The sequence below is a fragment of the Theobroma umbraticum genome, unplaced genomic scaffold (assembly GCF_002168275.2).
Source record: "Theobroma umbraticum cultivar Fairchild unplaced genomic scaffold, ASM216827v3 scaffold_4.1, whole genome shotgun sequence".
Taxonomy (NCBI): Eukaryota; Viridiplantae; Streptophyta; class Magnoliopsida; order Malvales; family Malvaceae; genus Theobroma; species Theobroma umbraticum.
In genome coordinates, this window is record NW_018397258.1 from 6,783,860 (window position 1) to 6,809,482 (window position 25,623).

Genomic DNA, 25,623 nt, shown 5'->3' on the forward strand with positions numbered 1-25,623 from the left:
TATATATAATCTAAATCCGAACTCAATTAACATGCATACATTTTTTAGGGTACTTGACATGCAAATTCTTAAGACAGGTGTAAATTGTCATTATTCACGAAAATAAAAGAGCCAAATAGAGTAACTCACAACAGTGAAATAAGGCTAGAGTATTCATTTACATGTAAAAAAGAACAAGTGGGCTCTTTTATGGTAAGCCCAAAGCTAAAACCTAACAGGCCGTCAAAGACTGGAGAAAAACGATCCCAACCCGTCAGGAAATCGGGGCATCTTTCAAACCCGATATTTCGTTACGGGAAAACTGTATAACCCAAAACCCTAAAACCTGACGTACAAGGTAGAAGGAGCAAGTCCCAGATCCTCCAATTTATCCGCAAAAGCTCCGTGCTTTAGCTCTCTAAGGTATTCTCTAGCCCTCCTTCCTCCCCTTATTTTTTTTTCTTTTTCTATTCCTTGGCTTCCTGTTTTTGCTTTGAATCTCTGAAGCTTTCGTTACAGATTGAAATGGGTTGGAAGGCAGCTGAGAAGCTCATTAGGCACTGGAAAATTCTCAGGGGTGACAATGTAAGCATTGGGTTATAAAATTCCATTTCAGTTTTTTAATGAGTTATTAGGAGCCAATTATATATTTGTTTTTCTTTAATCCATTCGCAGGTGATGATAATTAGGGGCAAAGATAAAGGTGAAACTGGCATTATCAAACGCGTTATTCGATCTCAGAATCGGGTTATTGTTGAAGGGAAAAATCTGGTTAGACTCTCTTTAAAATTTAAAATATTGGTCTTGCTCTGTTGCTTGGAAGGGTTATTTTTCATCTCTGTTTTTTATTTTAAAGGTAAAAAAGCACATTAAGCAAGGACCAGGTCATGAAGGTGGTATATTTACGGTTGAGGCTCCACTTCATGCCTCAAATGTTCAAGTTGTTGACCCCGTTACTGGGTATTGGCTTTAATTCTGATTGTATATTTGCTGTTTTGCATTATTATTATTTTTTTAACAAATAAAAGATGTTTTTGATGGATTCATATTGATGTAGGACGCCTTGTAAGGTCGGAGTTAGATATCTAGAAGATGGAACTAAGGTGAGAGTATCTAGAGGTATAGGAGCATCTGGTTCTATAATTCCTCGCCCTGAGATCTTGAAGATAAGGACAACACCAAGACCTACAGTTGGTACTTAACTATGCTTATTGCTTTTCCCCACTTTAAGTTGAATGTTGTCCTTTTTACCCCCTTTCTGCAGCAGTATGCAGCATATATGGCTTTCATTTTCACCTTAGTTTTGGAATTTGCATTAGGAAGAGCTCTTTTTATTAAGAAAAGTGTCTTTGCATTTCCATTATAAAAAATTAATCTTTTATAGCTGATTGCGCATTGCCTATAAAATAGTTGAGATAATTGCCCTATCAAAAAATTTGGTGACTAGAAATTGTAAATGTATTGAGTTGTGGATTCATTGGGAAGGCAATGTTGTCTGTGATGATTTTTGTGGATAGGAAGTATGGTTGAACCCTCAATTAATATGTTGATTTTCAGTTCAGTGGACTCAACTGCAGTTAACTATAAGCTATAAAGTAGTCCTTAAGGGAAGTAGAACAGAGCTTTTTGCCATCTATACTATATTGGATAATCTAACAATTGCAGCACTGGGCCTCTCTCCAATACAATTCTAGGAATGACAATAAATTGGGAATTGCAAAGACTAGACACTTGACATACACCTGATCCTATGAAGGCAATAAGTTTGTAAAAGATACCCATACATGCATACTCCGTAGTCACGTCCCTTTTAGTAATTAGAAGACTACATAAGGGCAGAGTGGTGCGTCAATCTGAATACTTATTGTAGGTTATGGTTATCAGTTTCTGCCACGGAGCTACTTACCAATATTGTAAAATTTGAATAAATCACTTAGTTTTTTGAGATTTGAGTTTCATCCCCTCCTTTTAAGGAATATTGAAGAGCATATAGCATTGTGTTGCTAAAGAATGAGGTAACATAGATCAAACACAGAATGGGTTAGCATTGTGTTGTTTGTTATGGGGTCTAAATTATAGGGGGCAAATGAAGAATATTACATGCTTTTGGGTATTATGTACATATATACAATTGGATTTCTGAAACTATACTGCTTTCTTTTGTAGTTTTCTTATCTAACCATAATAATTATTGCTTGTCAGTTCTTTTGCAAATAGTAAGGGGCTGTTGTTCATAAGTATGTGAATGTTAGATGTAGTTTGTAGTTCCAATATTGTCTTATTGATTGTTGTTTAATCTGTGGGTTATGGATAAGAAACTTGTATAGAACAGTAATGTAAATTAGTTAGCCAAAATATATGGTGTCCACATATTACATGCAACTCATTTCTGCTGTTATGCTTCGCAGCTGGTCCAAAGGATACTCCAATGGATCTTGTATTGGAGAAGACATATGATTCTAAAACCGGGAAGGGTATGCCCGACCTTTAAAGAACCTCTTTCAATCTCATGGGAGGCTTCAAACATATTGTGCTGAGAGGCTATGGAAATATGGTACATGGATCTGGGGCATTTGCCTAGCATGAATAATGTTCTTACGAGTCTGCATCTAGCTTTAATCTGGTTGGCATATGTTGCAAGTAAATCTTCTGGATTGTATTTAAACGTCCAAGGTTTAGCACGTTTCTGTTGGATTACCATTCACCAATTTCTTGTGCGTCTATACCGCATCTGTTAAGACAGTCTCACAGATGAAAATGAATTTGTATCGCTGTATCAGAAGTGGTGATCTCGAGGAATTAGATTGAAATCACCCGCTTTTCTGTTTATCCAAAAGGGATCTTCTATTGGTTCCACCTAACTCAGTATGTGATCTTCGATCCGGATTAAGAGTTCTTTTTTGCTTTTTTAAAATAACATTAAGGGTTCTTAATGATTTGAGACGTAAAGGAGTCAAGTTACTTGGCTTTTGTTTTTTAAAATACTCAAATTCGATTTGTTCATTATCCAAGCAGAGATAGTTTGAGTAATTTGGGGTTTTAATTTTGAACTTGAGTTTGAGTTTAAGTTTTGAGCTATTTACATATGTTAACAATAATCAAGTTTAATTGAATCACATCAAATTATAGTTCAATTATTTCTTGGCTTGAACACAAAAATGTAAAACTCGATGGAGCTGAATTCGAGCTTAGAGTTTCTAATTGCTGGATTCGATTTACGCCTTACAGTAATAATACTTAAATCAGTTCCACACCAGATACACTTAAGGGCCCCAGAGTGTTTCAAGTTGCTAAGGTCCAGGGACCTGTCTATGCTGCGCCTTAACTCGATCTGGCTTCCGCCTTTCAGAAAACATCCGAATCTGATCTTCGCATATTGATAGCAATTCCAAATGGACATGGACAACAATGCCGCAAAAACGCAGCTGAATAATCCATTAAACGAAAACTTTAAAGTTAGATGCTGCCTTAGTATTTGCCATGACCGTACGGCCACGCGAAGGCTCCATTCTGAAGACAATAGGATGCCAGCAAGGAACCAGGGCCATCAGACTAATATTTCTTCTTGTCCCACCCAACATTACTCGGCATTCAGCATTAACTAGCCTTGACACGTTACATGGACACCCGTCTTCATGCATGCTCTTACGGTTTATTTGCCCCTATCTTCCTCCTCCGTGCGCATCGCGCGATATATATATAATCCAATGTTCATTTTCTCTCTGCATCAAGTGGGATTTTAAAAAATGGCTGCCAAAGCAAAGCTTTCTTTAACTCTTGTTTTGATCCCTGTCTGTTTTTCTGTATGCTGGCTTAGGCGTAGCTAAGCAAGACCCTGAGCTAAAACAATGCAGGCACCAGTGCAGGATCCAGCAACAATACAGCGAGGAACAGAAGGGAGAATGAGAGAGAAAATGTGAAGATTATCACAGAGAGAAGAAGTAGCTAAAACAATGCAGGCACCAGTGCAGGGTCCAGCAACAATACAGCGAGGAAGAGAAGGAAGAATGTGAGAGAAAATGTGAAGATTATCACAGAGAGAAGAAGGCGGGAGAGTGAAGAAGGAGGTGGCCATGAGCGTGATGAATATTGGAGCGTGGTAAATCCTTTTCAGAGTCTGAGAGAGTGCCAGAGCAGTGCGAGAGACTAGGAGGAGAGAGAGGCAGCTGTGTCTCCTACAATGCCAGAGAAATGGGAGAAGCAGAAGAGACGGGGAGAGAGACAAAATGGAGAAAGAGGAAGAGCAAAAGAGCACACCCGTATGTATTTGAAGATGAACATTTCTGTGCAGAAGTCAAGACAGAGCAAGAAAGAGTTGATCTTCTCACGAAGTTCACAAAGAAGTCTGAGTTGCTTCGTGACATTGAGAATTACAGACTAGCCCTTCTTGTTGCTAATCCAAACTCATTTGTGGTCCCAAATCATTTTGATGCTGACGCTGTCTTCGTTGTTACTCAAGGTTATTCTTTCTTTCAACTATTGTCATCTGAGAATTTTAATTTGTGTTCATGTTATGATATTTTTACTTGGGTACTAATTTTAATTGAGTATTGCGTTTTTTACCATAATCATGTATCATAGGCCGTGGAACAATCACATTGATCCATGAAGATAACAGAGAGAGTTTCAACATTGAACGTGGAGATATCCTCAGGGTTCGTGCAGGCACTCCTATATATTTGATCAACAGAGATGAAAATGAGAAACTCTACGTGGTCGAGTTTTTCCGAACCGTTAATCTTCCAGGCCATTACGACGTAAATCCTCTTTCTCCACAATCACAATGTTTTATATAGAATATAGAGCTTTATTTTCCTGATCTAGGTTTTTTGATGCAGGTATTTTTCGGGGCTGTTGGTGAAAAACCAGAATCATTCTACAAAACTTTCAGCATTGAGATTCTTGAAGCTGCCTTAAGGGTAAGTCCTAATCCACACTCTTTCTGACTATATATATGGATCCAAGTATATTGTAAAGTTTTTCTTGAACCATCCAGACGTCAAGAGACAAGTTGGAGAGCTTTTTCGGGAAACAGGACAAAGGACCCTTCCTCGAAGCCTCCAAAGAACAAATCCGGGCCATGAGTAGCCACCAGGAAGGTGGCAGTGGCGGTGCTTTCTGGCCTTTTGGCGGTGAATTAAGGGGTGCCTTCAACCTCTTCAGAAGGCGCCAACCCTCTCTGTCTAACAAATATGGCCAGCTCTTTGAAGTTGATGCAAATGCATTCAGGCCGCTCGCAGGCCTCGACCTCAGGGTCTCCTATGCGAACATCACCAAAGTAATTTCCCCCCTCCCTATTTTGTGCATGCATGCAGATAGGAAATGAATCTTGCTTTAGGACAATATCATAAATATATGGAGATAATAATGTCTGCTTATGTTCCAGGGCTGTATGTCTGCTCTATACTACAACTCAAGGGCAACGAAGATAGCCATTGCTGTAAAAGGTGAAGGATACTTTGAAATGGTGTGTCCTCATGTCTCCTCTAATCAAGTGATCAACAACACCGGGATTTCACAAGCTCGGAACGAAGAAAGAGCGGCCCCAGTTACCGGAAAATTAGCTCACTTTTGAAGACCTATACTGTGTTCCTTGTTCCCGCAGGGTATCCCTTCGTCACAGTTGCTTCTAGAAAAAACAACCTGGAGATTCTATGTTTTCAGATTAATTTGCAAGACAACGTCCGGTACCCTCTCGCAGGTTTTGCAAGACAACGTCCGGTACCCTCTCGCAGGTAAACATACTCATAATCCTTCAGTTTTTGAGTATCCCTTGTGTCTAGAGAGTTTATTTATCTCGTTCTGTTTCTTTTGTCCCTACGGGAAGGTATTGTGATGCAATTCGAGAAGGAACCCAAGGAGTTAGCCTTTAGACAAAAGGAAGATGAGGTGGATAACATCCTTGACAACCAAAGAGGAGTTCTTTTTCCCTGGACCAAGGCAACGAAGAGGGCAAGCTTATGAATGGGGGGAAGCAGGGGATCGTAGATATACAAGGGCGGATTTATAAGGAGGTTTCAGATTTCGGATTTTGATTAGAGGAGCCCTGAGCTACTTGGTGGTTTTTACAGTTTTGTAGTTATGACTGTTGTGAAATATATTAATATGCGTGACCCACTTATGTTTTTGAACACGTCTGTAAGTACTGAGATTAAATAAAACCTGCGAAGCTATCTATGTTATCCTCAGCTGAAGCGCTCGACATCTGCCTTTCTTATAACAATAAGAAGTTAATGTCCAACGCAAAAGTTTATCAAGCATTCGACACCCAAAAAGTTAGATATGTACCTCCAAACACTATTTCAGTTTGGCCACCTTTCCAGAATTTGCAAAAAGCCATTTTTTGCATTAGCTGTACATGTGTCCATTCAGCACCCACTCCCACACTAGGTGATTTTTGTCAAACAGACTCCGGGTTCAGTGCTCTGTTAACAGACGGCCACAAAGCCGTTAATAGAGCTTTTACACTGGATCACCGGTAAGACTGCATTATATTATAGCTATTGCTACTACCTAAGAAACATCAGACGCAGTCTCGCATTCGCTTTGAACAGGAAAAGTACGAGTCTTTCATACTCATCCACACTGCACTGGACAGGATAGACTATGGTTCTTTCACACTCTTCCAGAATCCGGCACTATATTCGTAAACAATGGATGAACTACAGCTGCGCAAACAATGCATGAACTACAATAAAGAACTCCGTGAGGCTGTTCCCAAGTATGGGTCTTTCATACTCTTTCACGCTGCATTCAACAGGATAGACTATGGTTCTTTCACACTCATCCAGAATCAGGCACAATATTCGTAAACAATGAATGAACTACAGCTTTGTGAACAACGAATAAACTGCAATCAAAGAACTCAGTAAGGCAGTTCGAATGTATCTAAAAATTGAACTTTTCACCAAAAACCATCCTTCAAGTTCAAATGTCCGCCGTAAGAAAGTTTCCTGATAGAGATACCTGGACATAAAAATCATTCTAGTTCTTCAGCTACATTGCTAAAAATGCGTTGGTACACAGAAGCATATGGTGTGTCAAACATCTCATTAAAATTCTTAGTGTGCATGCAAGAATGCATGCCTCAAGCAAGAATAACACACGGAAACATACCTTCTCGCCCAGCTTGAATGGAGGAAGACCCTTATATGGGCATGTACTGCAGCGAAATGCATCACCTAATCCACACTGTGCACAGATTCAAAGAGTAAGGTAAAGCAAAAGTATTAATCCACAGTGCCCACAGTTTCAAAGCACAAGAAAAAGCAAAAGTATTAAAAAGAATAAAACCAAAAGAAATCAGTCCTTGACTGGACCATAATAATAAAATCAGTATAAATCAACCAAACCAAAAAAGAGATAGGAGATCAAACAAGATATACATTGCCACAAGCTGATTGAGGGTTATTCAACTGATCCATAGTCAGTTCGAGCTTCTGCACTTTCTCCTCTTGTTCGGCCCTTCCACAAGTACAGTTCTTGCAGGCTTTCCTTGTGCTTCCTACTTCACAGTCACCAACTGAAAAAACGATATTTTTGAATTGTGTTACATAAAAATATCCCTAGAACTTTCCACATAAAGGATGGAAAACCAAACCAATAACTCTGGGTCTTGTCAGGTCTTGCCATCTTACCGGGTGGCAATTGGGGTTTCTTAAAATCCTCTTCAGTTAAGAGGGAATCTTCATCAATGAGATCTGAATCATCATCCACCTGAATTTTCAATGGACTTTTCACAGTCTTTTTAATAGAAAAAGAAGCCCCAATCTTCCAAGATGGCTTCTTAGCCTTAACCTAAAAGTGGTAACATTCAATAGTTAGCTTATTACACAAGTCCTACAAAAAGAATATATAAGCCTCGGATTGAAAAGAATGACAGAATTAAGATAACATGCCTCATTTCAATAGTAAACTAGTACAACCTAACACAGCATTCCTCCGTCACAGGCATCACAAAGGGGAAAAAGATTAAATAACATACCAAATGATAGAATGACTGATTTAGAATTCATAATTCCATCAATAAACTAACTTCTCAACTTCAAAGCAGAAGGTTTTAACCAACATGGATAAATAAAATTTGCACCCACTTAAAAGAGAAGTTGTTTCTTTGTTCTAGTATCTTAAGATATCATCCGATAAAACAAAAATGAAGTTACAAAGCTAAACAACATATTGTCAACGACAGCAAGGAAGAACTCACCCCAAAAGATTGTGCAATTGGTTTTAGTTGAAAACGTTCTCCTTCTAAAAATCCTGCCAATAGTAACTTGCACTCAATAGCAGACATTACCTGCAAGAAACTCTAGTAAGTTGTCTTACGACAAATTCATCCCATCAAAATCAGAAACCACAAGATCTTTACCTTATCTACTTCATTTGTCCCAGGCTGAAAACTGCGGTAAACCACCAACATCCCACCAGGCGTCAAAACTCTAAAGATTTCAGGAAACAACTCTTCCACAGGAAATTCAACTGAGGTAGACAAGGAAATGACCTTGTCTACAGAGGATGATTCTAGTGGCAGCTTATCTGAGATAACCCCCGTGAACAAAACATATACCCAAACATAAGTTCTGAAGTTATCATATACGAAAAATCTAATAAAACAACAACAGAATCATAGGGAAAACAACACGGTATGGGGATATTGAAACTATTCAATTGCGACTTATTTTTTGCCTCATAGTGAAACCATACATTTTTGCTATCGATTAAAATAAAAAATTGAACTTAATTCTTCAAAGATATATATTTTAAATTGAAAACTACAAAATTAAAAGTAGTGCAACAATACCTAAAGAAGAAGCTTGCATAATAATAAGAGGGTCGGGGCGCTTGACGTCTTCGTTCTCAAAATCCCTAATTGCATTTAGCGCATTAAGGGCGTAACCTGCATCATCCGTAAGCGCCAAGACAGTGCTCCGCTCCGACGTCGAATCCTATCAAGGGGAAAAAACAAGAGTTTAAAATTAAAGAAAAAATAAAGCTGCAGCAAACAGAATCGTCAATTATTTTACAGAATCTCCAATTTTAATCTTAAAAAAAAAAAAGAAAAAGGCTTTGAACAATATGTAAAAAAGAAAAAAAAGAAAAGAAAAAGTCAGTTCTGGAGAACAGATATTGAGAAAGCAACCAGGCAACCGGCCAAAGATCCTAACATTTCACGAACCAAGCGATTTCCAGCGAAAATATAAGGCCAGAAAATTTGATATTCTTTTCCTTAAAAATGGAGATCAATAATTAAAAAAATAATAAGTTCTTTAAAAAAGGAAATAAAGGAAAAGAAAAGAGATGATACTCACCATGTTGATCAGGGTTCAAAATCCTGTAAGAAGATCCGTAGAGAACTTATTTCTGTTAATCTGGTTTTAGCTTTCAGTAATGAGCGATTTCACACCGTGCAGCCTCTCCGCTTTTGAAATTACAACGCGAAGAAATGATGGCGGTCGGAAAGAGGCTGTGGTGGCTGTTTTTTAAATTAGGGCTATTAATCAGGTGTGACAAAAGCACATGGAATACCAAACTCTTGGCCCCGCCACGTGGCATTTGGAACTAGGCCCACAAAAGGCCCATGTTTAATTCTCTAGGCCTCTCACAAGCCCACCCGAGCCCGGCCCATCTTAACTGATTTTTCTCCCTCTCGTTTTCCTTTTCCCTCTCTCGCGGAAGTGAAACTTCTCCTTCAGTGCTTGTTCTCTTCACCTGCATTTCTCCATGCCAATTTTGATGATCCTTGGCAACTTGACCGTTAGACTGTAAGTTTTAATTTTTACCCTTAAGAAAAAAAAAAGGAGTTTATTCATTTTCCTCGTAGATAAACGTATAATCAAATTTTATTATGTCCTTGCTTTATTTGATAAAATGTCTCGCCGAGACTGGACTGCTGCTTGCTAGCCTCTCCTTGCTGGAAAGTTAAAACTGTTAGTATCTTCTTTTGTTTTGATAGAATCGGTTAAGAAGAAGATGATTTTCCATTATTTCTTGTACTTTAAAGTTAGCTTTGTGTGCATTTGAACTCTCTTATGTAAGTTGCAGTTTTTTCAGTGGATTAGATTTCTTAGAAAAGCTGTCAATGTTGCAGGTTGTGATCCATGTTAGCATTTTCGTAACTTCCCTTCCATTACGAAAATGAGGCGTCCAATCATGGCTGTCTCCCCTACTTTCTTATTTGCCTTACTTCCTCATAGGCTTTATACTGCTGTAAGGATTTGCAGATGCCAGTTTCCTGTTTACTGGAGTCACAGGCCGATTTGTGGGATCTCTGACTCCTTTTCGACCAACATAAAGACACAAATTGCATCTTCAAGTCTTCGGAATAGGTTGACGCTATTTTCGACAATGGCTGCTCCAATCCTGGTCCAGGCTCGCGACCCAGCTAAATTAAATATGGAAATGCAAAATGCAATTGATGAGCGTAGATATATTGACACATGGAAGCTGTATGAACAGCACATGCAGATGGAAGGGTTTCCTCGAAAATCTGTTGTGAACAGGCTTCTGACAGGTTTTGCAGAAAGCCTTGATATTCAATGGCTTGAGAAGGCTTATGGAATGGTCGAACAAGCCTTTGAGGAGAGTAAACAGAACTTGCTGGAAAAGGAGCCTCTGCTTTATCTTTCTCTTGCTCTTGCCAAATGTGGTTTGTCAGTTCCTGTATCAACCATTCTTAGAAAATTGGTAGAAACAGAACAATTTCCACCTGCAACTGCCTGGTCATCCATCTTGGCCCACATGTCACAAACAGCTCCTGGGGCTTACCTAGCTTCTGAATTGATTCTTGAGATAGGTTACTTATTCCAGGACGGGAGGGTGGACCCCCGTAAGAAGAGCAATGCACCTTTGATTGCTATGAAGCCTAATGCTACTGCATTCAGCATCGCTTTGGCTGGGTGCATCTTGTTTGGGACAACAAGGAAAGCTGAGCAGCTCCTTGACATGATGCCTCGAATTGGCATAAAAGCTGATGCAAACTTATTGATTGTAATGGCACATATATATGAGAGAAATGGGCGAAGAGAAGAGCTGAGGAAACTTAAGAGGCACATAGATGAAGCTTGTAACTTAACTGATATTCAGTTTCGGCAGTTTTATAATTGTTTGCTTACTTGCCATTTAAAATTTGGTGATCTTGATTCTGCCTCCGATATGGTTCTGGAAATGCTACGGAAAGCAAAGGAAGCAAAAAACTCTCTTGCTGCTGCTACCCTTGTGCTTGAAGCTGCTGGAAATGATAACAGACCTCCCTTTAGGCAGATTTCTGGGCCAAATCAGAGCCAACAAGAACCAAATGGCTCGCACAACATAAGCTTTATTGAGAATAAGATTATATCTTACAATGAGTTCTCTAGAGATAGAACTTTTGCCGAACTTGGGAATGAGGCTAAGGAAGTACTTCTCAGTTTACTAGCTAAGCTGCAGACACAAGTTGAATTGATTACAACTGAACATGGAATTCTCCAACCAACAGAAAAAATTTATGTGAAATTGGTTAAGGCTTTCCTTGAAGCTGGGAAGATTAAGGATTTGGCTCAGTTTCTTATCAAGGCAGAGAAAGAAGATTCCCCAGTTTCCAATGACGATTCAGCCTTGGTTCATGTTATCAACTCATGCATTTCACTTGGGTGGTTAGATCAAGCACATGACCTTCTTGATGAGATGCGCTTTGCTGGGGTTAGAACTGGTTCTTCCATATATGCCTTGCTCTTGAAAGCATACTGTAAAGCAAATCGCCTAGGAGAAGTCACATCACTTTTACGAGATGCTCAGAAGGCTGGGATCCAACTAGATTCTAGTTGTTATGACACAATGATACAATTGCGGGTGCTCCAGCAGGATACCCAAGGAGCACTCCATCTATTCAAAGAGATGAAGGAGGCTAAGATACCGAGAGGTGGTAATCAAGAATTTGAGAGGTTGGTTCAAGGGTGTACAGGCAATGGTGAAGCAGGGTTAATGGCAAAGCTCGTGCAAGAAATCAGGGAAGGACAGAAACTGGATAGTGGAGTACACGACTGGAATAATGTAATCCATTTTTTCTGTAAGAAGAGGTTAATGCAAGATGCTGAAAAAGCTCTGATGAAAATGAGGAGTCTGGGGCATGTCCCAAATGCTCAAACTTTCCACTCTATGGTCACTGGATATGCTGCAATTGGAGGAAAATATATCGAGGTAACAGAGCTTTGGGGCGAAATGAAATCACTTGCGTCTTCAACCTCAATGAAGTTTGATCAGGAACTTCTGGATTCTTTGCTCTATACATTTGTAAGGGGTGGATTTTTTGTCAGAGCTAATGAAGTGGTGGACATGATGGAGAAAGGGAACATGTTCATTGACAAGTACAAGTATCGGACCCTCTTCTTGAAGTACCATAAAACACTTTACAAGGGCAAGGCTCCTAAATTCCAGACAGAAGCCCAACTAAAGAAGAGGGAAGCAGCATTGACGTTCAAGAAGTGGGTTGGTTTATATTAAGGAGATTCGTTTTGACTGCTACATGTAATTTAGAGCTGTAATGGTGAGAGTAGATTCTCTAAAATCCTAGAGAGAATGAAATTGGTACTGCCGAAGTTACCAATATCTATTCTTGGCTGCTGGCTTCAGCAGATGTATGTAAATATAAGGAACCGGGATGACAGTAAAGGGGAGAATGGCGGCTGTGACTGAGGTGTAAGGCCATGTGAAAACTTAAATTTTGTTAACAGAATTGATGTCTGTAAGATTGTAACGTGGTTGGTCAGATAAGCTATACGACCTCATGTCTACCATTTTTTTTTTTAAAAAAGTCCTCATGTCTACTTATTAATTATAGTATAAACTTTGTTAGAATACTGAGTAGAACACATTTTTTCTTTTCTTTCTAATAAATTACAAAATAATCCAATTTGATTTTAATAAATATGAGACTAGTGTGGAACTCGTATCTTGGTTCTTCTAACAAGTTCAAAACTGCCTGGTAGAGTGGCAGTGGTAGACCAACTATTTCACCACGCACCGGACCGCAGAAGATTGAATTCGCCCCTATAAAATAATTTTAAAAAGAAAAGAAAATAAAATAAGAAAAAAATCTGGTTGGGCCGTTCAATGGCGGCCACAGTACCCTATATAAACCAGCCACGAATTCAACCCCTCCAGACGGGCGAAACACACTCAGCCTGTTACGTTGTTGCCGCCCCGTCGCCACCCTAAAATTTCGCCTCTGTTATCCGAATTTCCCTTCACTTACTAGAAAAAACTTTTAAACCCTAAAGTTTCACTTTTGGAACCAACATGAAGCGCTCTCGCCCCGACTGCTCCTCCAGTGGCAACATCCGTGTCCTCAACCCTCCACCAGCTGCTGCTTCTGCTTCTGCTTTTCGGTGGGACGCACGCGCCACTTCTTCCATAATCTCTGCCTATGCGCCTTCGCCGAAGGTTTGGGAGATAACGAGGGTAGGGGTTTTGATCGTGTCGGCGCCGGATGCGACTGTGGAAATCGGGCAGCAGCAGGGAGAGCAAGAGAGTCATTTCTTGGATAAATGCTTCTTTTGCAATAAGGGGCTGCGTCAGATTGATGAAAGATTTATGTACGGGTATATTCCTGTTTTATGCTTTTATTTTTATCCCTGACGATTTTTTCAGCAATATAAATCTTTTAGTTTCTTGATTGTTGTCTATTATTGATTTTCCCTTTAGCTGCTGAGAAAGAACTGGAAAGTAATACTAGTCTTACTAGACACTAGTAAATAAGAGGAAATTGAGTCTTTATTTCACTTCTTTTCTTCGTTTCTTTCACCTTTGTATTTTTCTGAAGCTGAAGCAGCTTAAGCCAAGTTAATTATAATGAAGCCTCCATTAAAGAAATGCCTGGGAGTTTTAAGTTTCTTTGTTCCTTTCTCCTTTTTTGTCTCTGAAAATGTTGAAATTGTCAATTAGACTTAACAGTATACATCTGCATTGTACATGCTAAGTGCTCATCTATAATAGTAGACTTTTTGTAATGTACTGCATTGCATGTTTCCACTATGCTTTTATTCTTTCCTACTTATGCATGTGTTTGTTGGACCTCTAATTGCCTATTATAAAGTGCATATTGGGAAAAGAAATGGCCGTACGAGCTACTCTTAGTTTTTCATCTGCATTTTCCCCGTTCTTTATCATCCACGCAGTACAAGTATAAGCGTGTAACCAAATGTGGGATTATATATATTCTTCAATTTTTTACCTCTTTATTATTTGTCTCTGGTTGCTTCTCATTTCATACTTTGATGGTTAAAGTTTCTGAGTCTCCTCTCTCCGTGTCTGATTCAGGTCTTCTAGTTGGAGTTCAGTTAAGCATATTATTGGCATTTTACTCACACCTTAGCTTTTCAGATAATTAATGAACTGAACTTGGTTATATAATGCAGTGACTTTTGTGCATTTTGCACTCCTGAATGCCGCTCTAAACAGATTGCTGTTGACAAGGAGAAGGAGAAAGTTTCTAAACAATCAACTGGAACAAAGACAGAGTTTAGTAGGAAGAATGATTTGCAGTATCAGCCTGGTGCTCAACCGCAGAAGCACGCATATTAACTTTGTCCTACATAACTAGTTAGTTCACTAACTCTGGTGGTGCACAGATTGTCAAGTTTTTGAGATTGGCATGCACTTGTTCACATGGCATCATGGCTGACACATCATCAGTATGGTACACTTGCACTAGCGGTTTTTCTAGGAGTAAAATCTCTAGGTGTTTGGAGGATTTAACATTTTGTTTCAACTTTGAAGCTGAATTATGATGCCATGATATGATATTTTTGATCTTTCAAAATGCTCCTCGCTCGGATAGTTTGTTCACTCATTTATCATTTGGTTACAGTCACAGGTTCTTCTCCACTCTCTCATTCCATTTTACTGATACTTACAATTTTCAGAAGATGAATTTCACCTTTTTTTTGTTTTGGATTTGCTGTTATTTCTTCTCTTATGTTTCAGCTTGTATCTTTTCATGAATATCCTAGCCTATCAATATGAACTGTATGATATGAGTAATTCAAACATGCATTATGTCTGACAATTCATCATATATATGTTTAAGAAGTGTAGTACATGTGCAAAAAACATGTCTCGGAAACAGTTAGCCTAATACTGAACAAGTCTTAGTCGCGTTAGTGTTTTCTGAAATCTGTTGTTGTGGTTAATGTTACTTTCATCTGTCGGCTGATTTTTCTTTCATGGAAATGGGTGGTTTTAACATTTACAGAACAATCTGAAATATGTTTTTAAAAAAAGAAAAATAATAACGATGAAAAAAATATAGGATGAAAAGAAAATAAGTAAATATGTTTTACTAAAAGAAATATAAATGATAAAAAATATAGGATAAAAAAAGAAGAAAAATAGGAATAATAAATAAATCAACAACAATAATAAATGAATATTTTGAAAATTAAAAGTTATATTTAAAAAAATAATCTAAGAACAAATAAATAATAAGTAAATACATATATCTTAAAATAAAAAATGATAAAGAAAAAGAATCAGAAAATAAAATAATCATTCTTTTGCACCATCATCATTCATTTGAGGTATTGATTCTTGTAAATAAATTAAAATATTCGATGATCAGGTTTTCTTGAGGGAATTGTATAGATAAATTTCTCAAGAAATTCCTTAAATGAAAAAATATTTCTAGATTCTACCATGTATTACGAGAATTTAAAAAAAATTTCAACATAAAGATTTTAATTTGCTATTTAATAAAATTGAAAAATAGCATCATTGAAAGTGAAAAAATGGCAGTGCCTGATGACTGCTTGAGGTAAAACCGTAATCCGGCCTTGCTAGACAATAGAAACAGAAAAAAGGAGAAAGTCAGCAATTTGAATAGCAGCCCTGTAGTAACGATACATGATAATCCCGCATTCAAAGAACCGTTAACCCTTTTAGAGCGTGAGGGTTTAATCTCGGATGGGAACTTATTTTAAGAAAAAGAGATGGAATACAAAGATGATGCGTCGGATGACAATGAAATGGAGGAGGAAATGGAATTCTCATGGACTGAGCCTAAGAATAGCACTTTTTCTCTTATAATCTCTAACAGGAAACATGAAGAACTGGTCAAATGGTGGCTGTGTTCAATGATTGTCCAGATGCTTGGTCGTCCGGTCTCTTATCGATTGCTATGCAACAGGATTATGTCATTATGGGCTCCCAAAGGCTGTTACCTGATTGTGGACTTGGATGATGAAGTTCATCTAGTGCTATTTTATAGAGGAAAGTGACTACCTTCACGCTTTGCTTGATGGCCCATGGATGATACAAGGACAGTATTTGCTGGTGCGTCCATGGTCATCGAATTACGTAAAGCGTGTCAAGGACCTATCAACAGTGGCAACATGTATGTGTTTCCCGAGAATGTCGTTACACTTGTATCACAAGTCTGTGTTGCGGCAAATTAGGTATAAGTTGGGCCGTCTACTAAAGATTTGACTACAATATTGATCAGGAGAAGCGGGGCAAGTTTGCCTTGATTGCTATGCAATTGGATTTAACGAAACCATTGATTCCTTGCTTTTACATTAATGGTCAACTTCAGTTGGTGGAGGGTGAAAGACTCCCCAAAGTATGTTTCACCTGTGGTATATATGGTCATGTGCAGGAGGATTGTGGTGATACCGGTGTAAATCAGAGAGACAGAGAACAAGAGGATCATGGACAAGAGGACCCTTCCTAAGATGGAGCGATGTATGGCCTTAGATGCTTGTCACTCGAAGGAAACCTACGGCCACATAAAGGAAGAGACCTACATATGGATTTAAAATGGCGAATAAAATTACTCGAAGGTCTCAGTTTGTGATTTGAGACACTAACCCTGGTGTTATACTTACTAAATTTAATAAAGTTTTTTTTTTAAATAGACCCCATGTATAAGGCGTTTTTGACAATAGACTTTTTTATAATTTTAACTGTTTTTAGTTAAGAGAATTAAAATTTGAACAAAATTATCCTTAATAAAATCGAGCCATTTATTTGGCTCTGCGCCTCAACCCGAAATCTATTAACAGGTTAAGTATGTTTAGATCTGCACTTCAAACCAACTCATATTCTTTGTGCTTTCCTCGTCAGACTATTCATCTCTGGAGTATTTTTTACCAGAAAGAAAAACGTTAAAGCATTTTAAGCATTTTGGAATAGTTTTTTATATATGAAGAAAACTTTTGAGCGTTTTAAGCATTTTTAAACATTTTGGAATGATTTTTGATATATAAACAAAAACTTTTGAACATTTGGAGCATTTTTTGTCAAGTAGGCATATTTGTTAATTATGTTGTAAAATGAAATATGGTGTATTATTTGAAGTTATTGATCTTGTTAAATAAAATTTAGTAATTTTGATGATTTTTGGGCATTGCATGACTAACTTTTAAGCATTACGTGACTTATTTTGTACATTGCGTAACTGACTTTGGGCATTGCGTGACTTATTTTTAGGTATTGCATGACTAGTTGGTAGGCATTGCATGACTTGTTAGTAAGCCATTGCATGACTAGTTAGTAAGGCATTGTGTGATTTAGGCATTGATTAAAAATAAATCACGCAATGCTTATAACTAATCACGTAATACCTAAAAACTAGTCATACAGTAATTAAACCACGCAAAGCTTAAAAATCAGTCTCGTAATACTTAAAATTCAGTCTAATTAATTTCAAATCTTCAACTTTGGGGTTCTACGATTTTATGAATAAACTAATAAACTCAAGAACCTAAAACACTTTTTTTTTTTGCTAAACCATGAAATTGTGCATTTCATAAAAAATAGGTTACAAAACTCCATAATCCTCCAAAGCAAGACAAAACATATCTCTATCGAGAGGTTTTGCTCACTTCTCTTATGCAAAAACAAAATATACTCCCTTTACAAAATATTTCTTGAATAATTTCAACTCAAAATCTCCAACAAACATGCTTAACAACCATCCCAATCCTAGATACAACAAAATTGTGAACTACCACAAAACCCATCAAACATGCTTTAGCTACCCCTTCTCCCTAAGCACTTGAAAACATCACCAGAAAGCATCTAGTTACCACATTCATCATACTATCTGCAATCATCATAGAAGAGCAAAATTGCTGTTTATCACCTTTGAAAACCCCAAGATCCACCATAAAAAAAAATAAGAAAGAGTTTGATGTCATCTTTGCTCTTTGGATAGTGAGATGGACAGTATTTGACCAGACAGAGAAATCGAGATTTAATTTTGAAATTTTTATCTGAATGGTGGGATAGAGAAAATTGAAACCATTTTAATTGTCTAAAATTGTTTAAAGGGTATTATTGTTAAGTCATGTCAAAAATTGATTAAAATTAGTTAAAATTATAAAAAAAGATATTTTTGAGTTAGGCTTATGAGGAAAGTTATTTTTTACAATTTTCTTAATTTTAATACTAATAAGGGTAATACAGGACCAGAAACACATGTGGATGTTGCTAAACAGGTGGTTAGTGAGGAAAATTCAAATACCAACATAGTCAAAAATAAGGCATTGAGTAGTAATGTGGTCTCTTTATTAAACAAGAAACTAGTTAAAATGGCAAATAATTCATTGGACGTGGTGGCAGGGTCAAGCAATGGAACTAACATAATGGAGGTTGAAAATACCATCAGCTTGACCACTACAAGTGACATCCATAAAGGGGGTGTGGGAACTGACCCACTAGGGAATGTACAACAAGGTGGTGTAAAGCCGTAGGAAGAGAAGGGTCCGTTGCAACAGGAGAGTATTGGAGCAAATAGGCATATGGCGTGGGATCAGATTTTGGATCCTGATAACCTCGCAAAGTTACTTCTCGCTGATGCTCATCAACCTAGCAGCCCTAAGAGAACATCTTTAATGCAAATCAAAGATGTTGTAACTAGAGCAGAAAAGATGGGTGGTATTCACATTGGGAAGAATAAGGAAAAACCCTTGAAAAAAGAGACCTTGTTCGACTAAAAAAAATTTCTTTGAAGAAAAAGCTAAGATGCGAGCGATGGCTTCTTCAGTTCATCATGACATTGATAGTAGCGTAACCACTACTCAATAGATGGACATAACCAGTTCATCTCAAAGTGATGTTTTAGTAGTTGATGAAAGTTTATAGAGGGTTAATACCTCATAAGTTCATTTCTATTTTAATTAAATATTTTATGAATTTGAATATTTTGATCTGGAATTGTCAAGGTGCAGGTGACAAGGATTTTATTGGGGTGATAAAAGATTATGTGTGTCAGTATAAGGTTTCAATATTAATCCTTGTAGAACCCAAAATAAGTGAAAGGGTTGTAGACAAGGTAGGAATGACGGTGCACTAGGCATATTGTGACAAGACTGTCTGACATCTCTTTGAATGCCTTTTCTTGGAATAGATAGGCCTTTGGGAATATCTTTCTCATGAAGAAATGTATTTTGGCACGCTTACGAGGTACTGAGCATGCCCTAGAGAATTGATCTTCGTTTTGGTTAAGGGAAATCAAGCATTCTTTGAGAGTGCGTGGAATATGACAATATACTTCTACAAGAAGAAGTTTTTTAGGCATAGAAGGCAAAGACTGACTAGATAAAATTGAGCGAAAATACAAAGTATTTTCATGTCAGAATAGCTAGTCGTAAAAGCAAGCTTAAAATTATAAGACTTAAAGATATTGCTAGGGTTTAGTGTTACAATCAAACTATGCTTAGCATGCACGCAACGGCATTCTTTGAGCAACTATATTAAAAGAAAAATCAGAGTGGATGCCGCTATACCCAATTAGAGGATATTTTCCTCCCATATCAAATATCCTGATGACAGTGATAGAGGGTAACGAAGTTAAAACTGTGTTGTTTGAGATGAAGCCACTGAAAGCTCCTAGAGTTGATGGGTTTCATGCAATGTTCTTTCAATCATATTGATCGGTTGTTGGATAAAGTTTGGTTGATTTTGTGTGGAATACATTTGAGGGAGGCCATCTAAGTGAGAGTGTATCAATCACTAGTTGTGCTAATTCCGAAAATATCATCCTTAGAGAATATCACCTAATTTCACCCAATTAGCTTACTCTCAGTGGTATTTAAGGTATTGATGAAAGTATTAACGAATAGATTAAAGCTTATTATGAAAACGTTTGTTGTAGGCACACAGTCAAACTTCATCCTTGGGTGACAATGTTGAGATTCGACCTCATGCTCAGACATGAAAACAATCAAGAAATTAAACATATAACGCAACAGAAAAACAAACTAGTATTTAATCAGAGAAACAGTCAAATCCTACATGATCAATACTTATGTTTTTCATGTAACTTTCAAATTAATTATGAACACTTATAAGTTTAAGAATTACATATTTTGCTCTAGATATCGTAATCAAGATCCAATTAAATCTAAAATATTTACTTATTCACCTTTATGATTTGTCAAATCTTCAACCACCCAAGTGTTTGGCCACTAACAATAATCCACACAGTGATCGATTATGACCTTCTCAAAGGTAAAATTTTACTTGTGCTAGCAAGTTTTGTTTCTAAAGCAAGAGATCAAAAATTCTTATCGAATCTTATTTTTGTCAAACAAAGAAAATTATTTTTTTTTTATTTTATGAAACAACTGAGAAATAGCCGGAGGCTAAGAATTTAGGTTGCTAATAAAATATATTTATATAGCCAAACTAATTTGTAATCCTAAATACAATAGTTGTATTTTAATTTAATTAAGTCTCTATGAACTTAATTAATTTTTTACTTTATTTTGGTTTCTTTTAATTAAGTCCAACTTAATTAATTATCCTTATTTAATCCCAATCATGTCACTTAATGTGTGACCCATTAGGCTTTTAATATGTTGGCAATAAATATAAATCCTAATCAATTATTAATTTGATAATTAATTTATATTTATAGATCATAAGCGACATCTAACAATACATCATGACCACCTAAATGTTAGAAAGTTAATTAAATAATTTGACAAAGCCCTTTAGTGATAAGCCTCTCAATGCAATACGATCATTTCATCAAATATCTCAAATATGTCATAAAGTATGACTCAGTGTCTACTTATAATATTTCATATTAGTCCTTATAATTCATGACTAACCTTATGAATTTAAAAAACTAACTTTTCTCAAATTCATCATGCTTTGTCCAAAGACTTTATACAAGTTAATCAAGAATTGAAAACTAGTGAGATATATCTCCTCATACCACTTGGGGTGACGAATCATTTATTGACCACTTATTCACTTTCGCATACTTTATGGCATGCCCAACAAATCCCTGTTTAGGCATTTGGCTGCTTCCAAACCCGTAAAAGTGAAATCTAAGTATGTCATTCCTCATACAAGATAACTTGGTGTCTCAAGTCTGAGGACTAGTTGCATGATTATCATATGAGAACATTTTCCATAGACACTTAAATGAAATATCAAATGGAGTTCGCATAGCGGGTCATGTTTAGTGAACTTGTTCTTTAACAAGCACCTACATGTTATCCTCAAGTATCCTATATACATCAATCTATGTGATCGATTACTTACTTTCCCAATAAGAAGGCTTAACATGTACTAGTCTTTGAGTATTGTCAATGCCCTGTCTTGACAATACAATGACCAAGAATAATTTTTGGAATATGACTTTAATGTATAGTGATCTCATAATTGTAATAACTTTATAATTCTCTTGCAAGGCCTTTATGTTTTATGGGCTTCATCAATTAGTACTTAATAACTCCTTATTCTTGCATTAACATGAAGGAAAACCTCTATCACATATAGTTATACATTAAATGACAATATATACATATATATTTCTTGACCAATCCAATCGACTCAAGGGCTTATACCAATAGGCAAATCTTCGGCAATGTGATTGTAACACAAAAGGTAATGCACTCTTTCCAGAAGAAGCGAGGTAATAAAGGTTGGATAATGATGAAGATTGATTTGGAAAAGACATATGATAGGTTGAGATTGGAGTTTACTCAAGACTTACATATGGATGTCGGTATCCCCGAGAAGTTCATTGATGTTCTGTTACGCAGTTGGCAAAGTAGTAGCATTCAGATATTATGGCATTGTGAGCATTCAAATGCATTTGCACCATCCCAAGGGGTTCATCAAGGTGACCCACTTTCCCTATACCTATTTGTCCTTTGTATAAAGAGATTGTCACATGCAATTAATGAAGCAGTATCACAGAGGCATTGGCAGCCTGTGAAGCTATCTCTTAGATGCCCGTTTATGTCTCACTTATTCTTACAATCGATTTGGTCTTGTTTGCAGAAGCTTCTTTAGCTTAGATGGAAACCATTAAAGGTGTCTTGGAAGATTTTTGTGCTTGTTTAGGTGAAAAGGTAAGGACAAATCCATTTTCTATTGGTCAAGAAATGTTGACAGGAACAACAACAACAAACTAAAGAATGTTTCGAGGTTTGGTTATTGAGAAGATAGGGGTAAGTACTTGATGGTACCAATTTTGCGAGGAAAGAATGACATTAACAAGTTTAATTATTTGTTTCATAAAGTGAAAAGTAGATTAATCAATTAAAAGGCATCTTCTCTTTAGCTTGCGAGAAGATTGACTTTAGTTAAATTAGTTTTAGCCACAATTCCATATTATGTCATGCAAGCAATTTCAATTCCTCTTAGAATTTGTCAAAAGATTGAAGTGTTGTGCAAAAAGTTTCTTTGGGAAGGTGACGCATCTAATAGAAAGTTGCACCTAATTAAATAACTGGATTTATGCAAACCTTGACAAGAAAGAGGCATGGGCATCTGTCGACCACAGTTCATGAACAATGATTTTTTACTTAAAATATTGTGGTAACTTTTTTACAAAACCTAATGTGCTCTAGGTGCAAGTTCTAAAAGGAAAATATGGTTTTGATACAAATCTTATATCCGAGAGTGTATGACACCATGGTGCATCAATGTTGTGGGGTTCCCTAAGCCACTTACACCAAACTTTTAGACGCAACTTACACTGTTCTTTGGGTGACGACCTCAATGTCAATTTCTAGAAGGATATTTGGATTGGTGATGAACCTTTGATGTCTTTTGGCAGGGAACAGATATGCAAGGCATTGGAAAATGATAACATCCATGACTACTTATCTGAGAATGGATACTAGGACTAAGGAAAGACGAAATTGTGAAAGATAACCTTTCTTATAAGCCCAATTCAAAAATATCATTCATTATAATTTTAACTATTTTTAGTCAATTTTTGACATGACTTGACAGCAATGCTCTTTAAACAATTTCAGATAAATTAAAATGGTTTCAATTTTCTCTATCTCACCATACAGACAAAAATTTTAAAATTAAATCTTGATTTCTTTTTTTGATTAAATATTGTCTATCTTGTTATTTAGTTTTTTCTCGCCATCCCCAAAAGTAGAGATGACATTAAGCTCTTTCCTTTTTTTTTTTTTGGATGGTGGATCTTCGGGTTCTCAAGGGCAATGAACAACGATTTTGTTGTTCTATAATGATTGCAGTCAGCATGATGAATGTGGTAACTAAATGCTTTCTAGTGATGACTTGCTTCGAAACGTGTACTGTGATGGAGATGCTTGTGTTGATAAGTTGGATCGAATTGGTTAAGATGATAGGCTGAGAGAAAAAGAACAGCTAAAGCCTGTTTGATGGGTTTTATGGTAGTTCACGATTTTGTTGTGTCTAGGATTAGGATGATCGTTAAGCATGTTTGTTGGAGATTTTGTTTCTTTTTAGGGAATTTTGAGATGGAATTGTTCAGGGAATATTTTGTAAAGGGAATATATTTTGTTTTTGCATAAGGGGAGTGAGCAAGGCCCTCCCGATAAGGATATATTTTGTCTTGCTTTGGAGAATTATGGAGTTTTGTAACCTCTCTTTTATGAAATGCACAATTTCATGGCTTAGTAAAAAAAAACGTATATGTTTTAGATTCTTGGATTTATTGATTTATTCATAGAATCCTAAAGTTGAAGAGTTGAAATTGATTAGATATATTTGTACATTAGAACACTGTATAACTTTGGTAGTTTAAACCTAGCTGTGAGCAGGAAAATCAATTAGTTATTAAATATCACATTATTAGTTTTTAGGCATTGTGTCATTAATTTTTAAGTATTATGAGACTATTTTTTAGGCATTACGTGACTTAATCATTTTGTGACTAGTTTTTAAGTATTACGTGACTGGTTTTTAAGCGATACCTTACTAACTAGTCACATAATGCCTTACTAACAAGTCATACAATGCTTATCAACTAATCAGACAATGTCATATCAACTAGTCATGCAATGCTTTAAAACTAATTACGCAATGCCTAAAAATTAGTAATGTAATGCCTAAAAAAAGATTACGCAATGCCTAAAACTATCAAAACTACTAAATTCCATTTAACAAAATCAACAACTTCAAACGATATACTATATTCCATTTAACAACATAATTAATGAATATACCTCCTTAACAAAGAATGCTCAAAATGCTCAAAGGTTTTTCTTCATATATCAAAAATCACTCCAAAATGCTTAAACATGCTCAAAAAGCTCAAAGGGTTTTCTTCATGTATTAAAAAATACTCCAAAATACTCAAAATGCATAAATATTTTTCTTTCTGATAAGGCATACTTTATAGATGAATGGTCTGGTGAAGAAAGTTTAAAGAATATGAGTCGGTTCAAAAAGCGAACCTAAATATACTTGACCAGTTAATAGGTTTCGGGTTGAGACACGGAGCCAAACAAATGGGTTTATGTTATTAAGGGTAATTTTGTTTAAATTTTAATTTTCTTGGCTAAAAACAGTTAAAATTATAAGGAAACCTATTTTCAAAAACGTCTTATGCATGAGACCCATTTATAAAAGGAACTCATAAGGAAAATTAATGAGATGTCTGCCAATTGATGTAGTCCAAAAGATTATGCAATCACTGCCACCATCACTAGAGTTCTGAATGGATGAGTTTTTTTGGACATTAACTTCTAGTATTTTTTCTATGGCCTTAGCATATGAGTTTCTGAGAAAAATGGCCACTTAAAATGAAGCCACTACTAGTGGAGTTTGGAAACTGGCATGGCATTGGCTGGACTTTCCGCGAGTGAGACTTTTTTTATTTCAATGTTGTCATGGGAGGCTCCTCACGAACTAGGAGCGTGCTAAAAGACATATGATTAATAAACCCAAATACAACAATGTGGCTTAGAAAAGGAATCTCTACTGTACGTTTTAAGGATTGTGTCCAAGTAAGTATAGTGTGGATAAAGCTCTTACCTCAAGAGGAACAGAGCTAGTTTTTTAGGTTATAATTCAGAGAATGGTTGAAAGGCAACCTCAGTAATAATAAGTTGGGCACTCATGGCAATGCTTGGCTAACTATATTTGGAAGTGGAGAAACCTTTCCATTTTCGAAAGGAAGACTATACATTACCAGTTGAAAGAAAGCTGACAATGATTAAAAGTATGGTAGTGGCAATATCTACTGCCTTTTCATTACCCAAAAATGTTAGTTATTCAAAAAATAGAAAAGAAGATATATTGATTGGTTGGCAACCTCCTCTGACAAGGTGGTGGGTCATTAAATTGGATGGAGCATGTCAAGCTTCCTTTGATCAATGACATGTTAAGGGTTTCTTTCCCTACAACGGTTTGATATTAATAAAAATC

The 25,623-nt window shown here is 36.6% G+C and overlaps 5 protein-coding genes across 6 annotated transcripts; 4 read left to right on the forward strand and 1 right to left on the reverse strand.

Moving 5' to 3' along the window:
• The first annotated feature begins 260 nt into the window (after nt 1–260).
• Nucleotides 261–2,913, forward strand: LOC110413908 (KOW domain-containing protein). Its single transcript, XM_021424934.2, has 6 exons — nt 261–402; nt 499–564; nt 655–750; nt 836–939; nt 1,037–1,173; nt 2,388–2,913. Exons 2-6 carry the CDS (start codon nt 505–507, stop codon nt 2,468–2,470), a joined length of 480 nt encoding a protein of 159 aa, XP_021280609.1. The 5' UTR covers nt 261–402; nt 499–504; the 3' UTR covers nt 2,471–2,913.
• A 1,019-nt stretch (nt 2,914–3,932) lies between these two features.
• LOC110413540 (vicilin Pis v 3.0101-like) lies at nt 3,933–6,406 on the forward strand. The gene is given in 9 exon segments (XM_089783053.1): nt 3,933–3,988; nt 4,112–4,229; nt 4,231–4,438; nt 4,561–4,736; nt 4,818–4,898; nt 4,976–5,257; nt 5,366–5,473; nt 5,518–5,695; nt 5,807–6,406. Coding segments are annotated over 9 exon segments (1,344 nt in total). The 3' UTR covers nt 5,944–6,406.
• A 285-nt stretch (nt 6,407–6,691) lies between these two features.
• On the reverse strand, nt 6,692–9,447 carry LOC110413541 (Cytokine-induced anti-apoptosis inhibitor 1, Fe-S biogenesi). The gene is made up of 8 exons (XM_021424395.2): nt 9,288–9,447; nt 8,780–8,924; nt 8,348–8,514; nt 8,186–8,275; nt 7,617–7,776; nt 7,365–7,501; nt 7,096–7,170; nt 6,692–6,945 (listed from the first exon to the last, which is right to left on the reverse strand). Exons 1-8 carry the CDS (start codon nt 9,288–9,290, stop codon nt 6,907–6,909), a joined length of 816 nt encoding a protein of 271 aa, XP_021280070.1. The 5' UTR covers nt 9,291–9,447; the 3' UTR covers nt 6,692–6,906.
• A 156-nt stretch (nt 9,448–9,603) lies between these two features.
• On the forward strand, nt 9,604–12,824 carry LOC110413791 (Pentatricopeptide repeat (PPR) superfamily protein). The gene is made up of 2 exons (XM_021424748.2): nt 9,604–9,740; nt 10,067–12,824. Exon 2 carries the CDS (start codon nt 10,114–10,116, stop codon nt 12,454–12,456), a length of 2,343 nt encoding a protein of 780 aa, XP_021280423.1. The 5' UTR covers nt 9,604–9,740; nt 10,067–10,113; the 3' UTR covers nt 12,457–12,824.
• An 80-nt stretch (nt 12,825–12,904) lies between these two features.
• Nucleotides 12,905–15,776, forward strand: LOC110414179 (senescence-associated-like protein (DUF581)). 2 transcript variants are annotated; one of them, XM_021425252.2, is made up of 2 exons: nt 12,905–13,553; nt 14,370–15,776. In XM_021425252.2, the coding sequence occupies exons 1-2, from the start codon at nt 13,252–13,254 to the stop codon at nt 14,533–14,535; spliced, it is 468 nt and encodes a 155-aa protein (XP_021280927.1). In that variant the 5' UTR covers nt 12,905–13,251; the 3' UTR covers nt 14,536–15,776. The 2 variants fall into 2 exon arrangements, with proteins under 2 accessions (XP_021280927.1, XP_021280928.1); XM_021425253.2 differs by having other exon boundaries at nt 12,905–13,547.
• Nucleotides 15,777–25,623: the final 9,847 nt, after the last annotated feature.

What these genes read in the sequence shown, in the direction of transcription:
- LOC110413541 (XM_021424395.2), bottom strand. An exon ending in GGACAAATGAAGTAGATAAG is followed by an intron (nt 8,276 to 8,347) that starts GTAAAGATCTTG and finishes AGTTTCTTGCAG; the next exon opens with GTAATGTCTGCTATTGAGTG. An exon ending in GAAACCCCAATTGCCACCCG is followed by an intron (nt 7,502 to 7,616) that starts GTAAGATGGCAA and finishes TCGTTTTTTCAG; the next exon opens with TTGGTGACTGTGAAGTAGGA.
- LOC110413791 (XM_021424748.2), top strand. Translation starts at nt 10,114, where the DNA reads ATGAGGCGTCCAATCATGGCTGTCTCCCCTACTTTCTTATTTGCCTTA.
- LOC110414179 (XM_021425252.2), top strand. Translation starts at nt 13,252, where the DNA reads ATGAAGCGCTCTCGCCCCGACTGCTCCTCCAGTGGCAACATCCGTGTC. An exon ending in GATGAAAGATTTATGTACGG is followed by an intron (nt 13,554 to 14,369) that starts GTATATTCCTGT and finishes TATATAATGCAG; the next exon opens with TGACTTTTGTGCATTTTGCA.
- LOC110413908 (XM_021424934.2), top strand. Translation starts at nt 505, where the DNA reads ATGGGTTGGAAGGCAGCTGAGAAGCTCATTAGGCACTGGAAAATTCTC. An exon ending in TTGTTGAAGGGAAAAATCTG is followed by an intron (nt 751 to 835) that starts GTTAGACTCTCT and finishes TTTATTTTAAAG; the next exon opens with GTAAAAAAGCACATTAAGCA. An exon ending in AACACCAAGACCTACAGTTG is followed by an intron (nt 1,174 to 2,387) that starts GTACTTAACTAT and finishes TATGCTTCGCAG; the next exon opens with CTGGTCCAAAGGATACTCCA.